The sequence below is a fragment of the Penaeus monodon genome, chromosome 27 (genome assembly GCF_015228065.2).
Source record: "Penaeus monodon isolate SGIC_2016 chromosome 27, NSTDA_Pmon_1, whole genome shotgun sequence".
Classification (NCBI taxonomy): Eukaryota; Metazoa; Arthropoda; class Malacostraca; order Decapoda; family Penaeidae; genus Penaeus; species Penaeus monodon.
In genome coordinates, this window is record NC_051412.1 from 29,847,059 (window position 1) to 29,847,471 (window position 413).

General features: G+C 39.2%; 1 protein-coding gene across 1 annotated transcript in view; it reads right to left on the reverse strand.

Moving 5' to 3' along the window:
• LOC119590485 (hemocyanin C chain-like) overlaps positions 1 to 224 on the reverse strand; it is a 46,878-nt gene extending 46,654 nt beyond the window's left edge. Inside the window, exons 1-2 of the mRNA XM_037939141.1 lie at positions 215 to 224; positions 17 to 121 (exon numbers count right to left, since the gene is read on the reverse strand). Of these exons, the coding sequence (XP_037795069.1) occupies positions 17 to 121; positions 215 to 224 (115 nt within the window). The remainder of the gene's footprint in view (positions 1 to 16; positions 122 to 214) is intronic.
• Positions 225 to 413: the final 189 nt, after the last annotated feature.

The following is a 413-nucleotide window of genomic DNA, read 5'->3' on the forward strand; positions in this document are numbered from 1 at the left end:
CGAAAAAAAAGCTCACCTGCCTCGTCTCCCTGGGAAACCAAGGCTGGGGCCAGGCAGCGGCCGCCGCCACCAAAGCTAGAAATAGGAGGACCTTCATGTTGCTGGTGATCGGCCGACTCACCTGGGCCATTTTATACAAAATCGTGTATCGAGATTTTCCGGAGAACACTATAGATAATAGGTTCATTATCGGATAACCCACGTTATCTTGTACGTATAGGCATGAATTATACCCGGTTACATAATTGTTTAAATTTATCAATTTGAATCACTACATTCAGGGCCCAGTTCCTTTCTTTTCCTTTCACGACAGTGGAAAGTGATTTTCTTCGCCGGGAAATAATAAATTTTAAATAAAAAAATTATACTAATCACATTATTTTATGTTCAAATTTAATTTAATGCAGTAATTA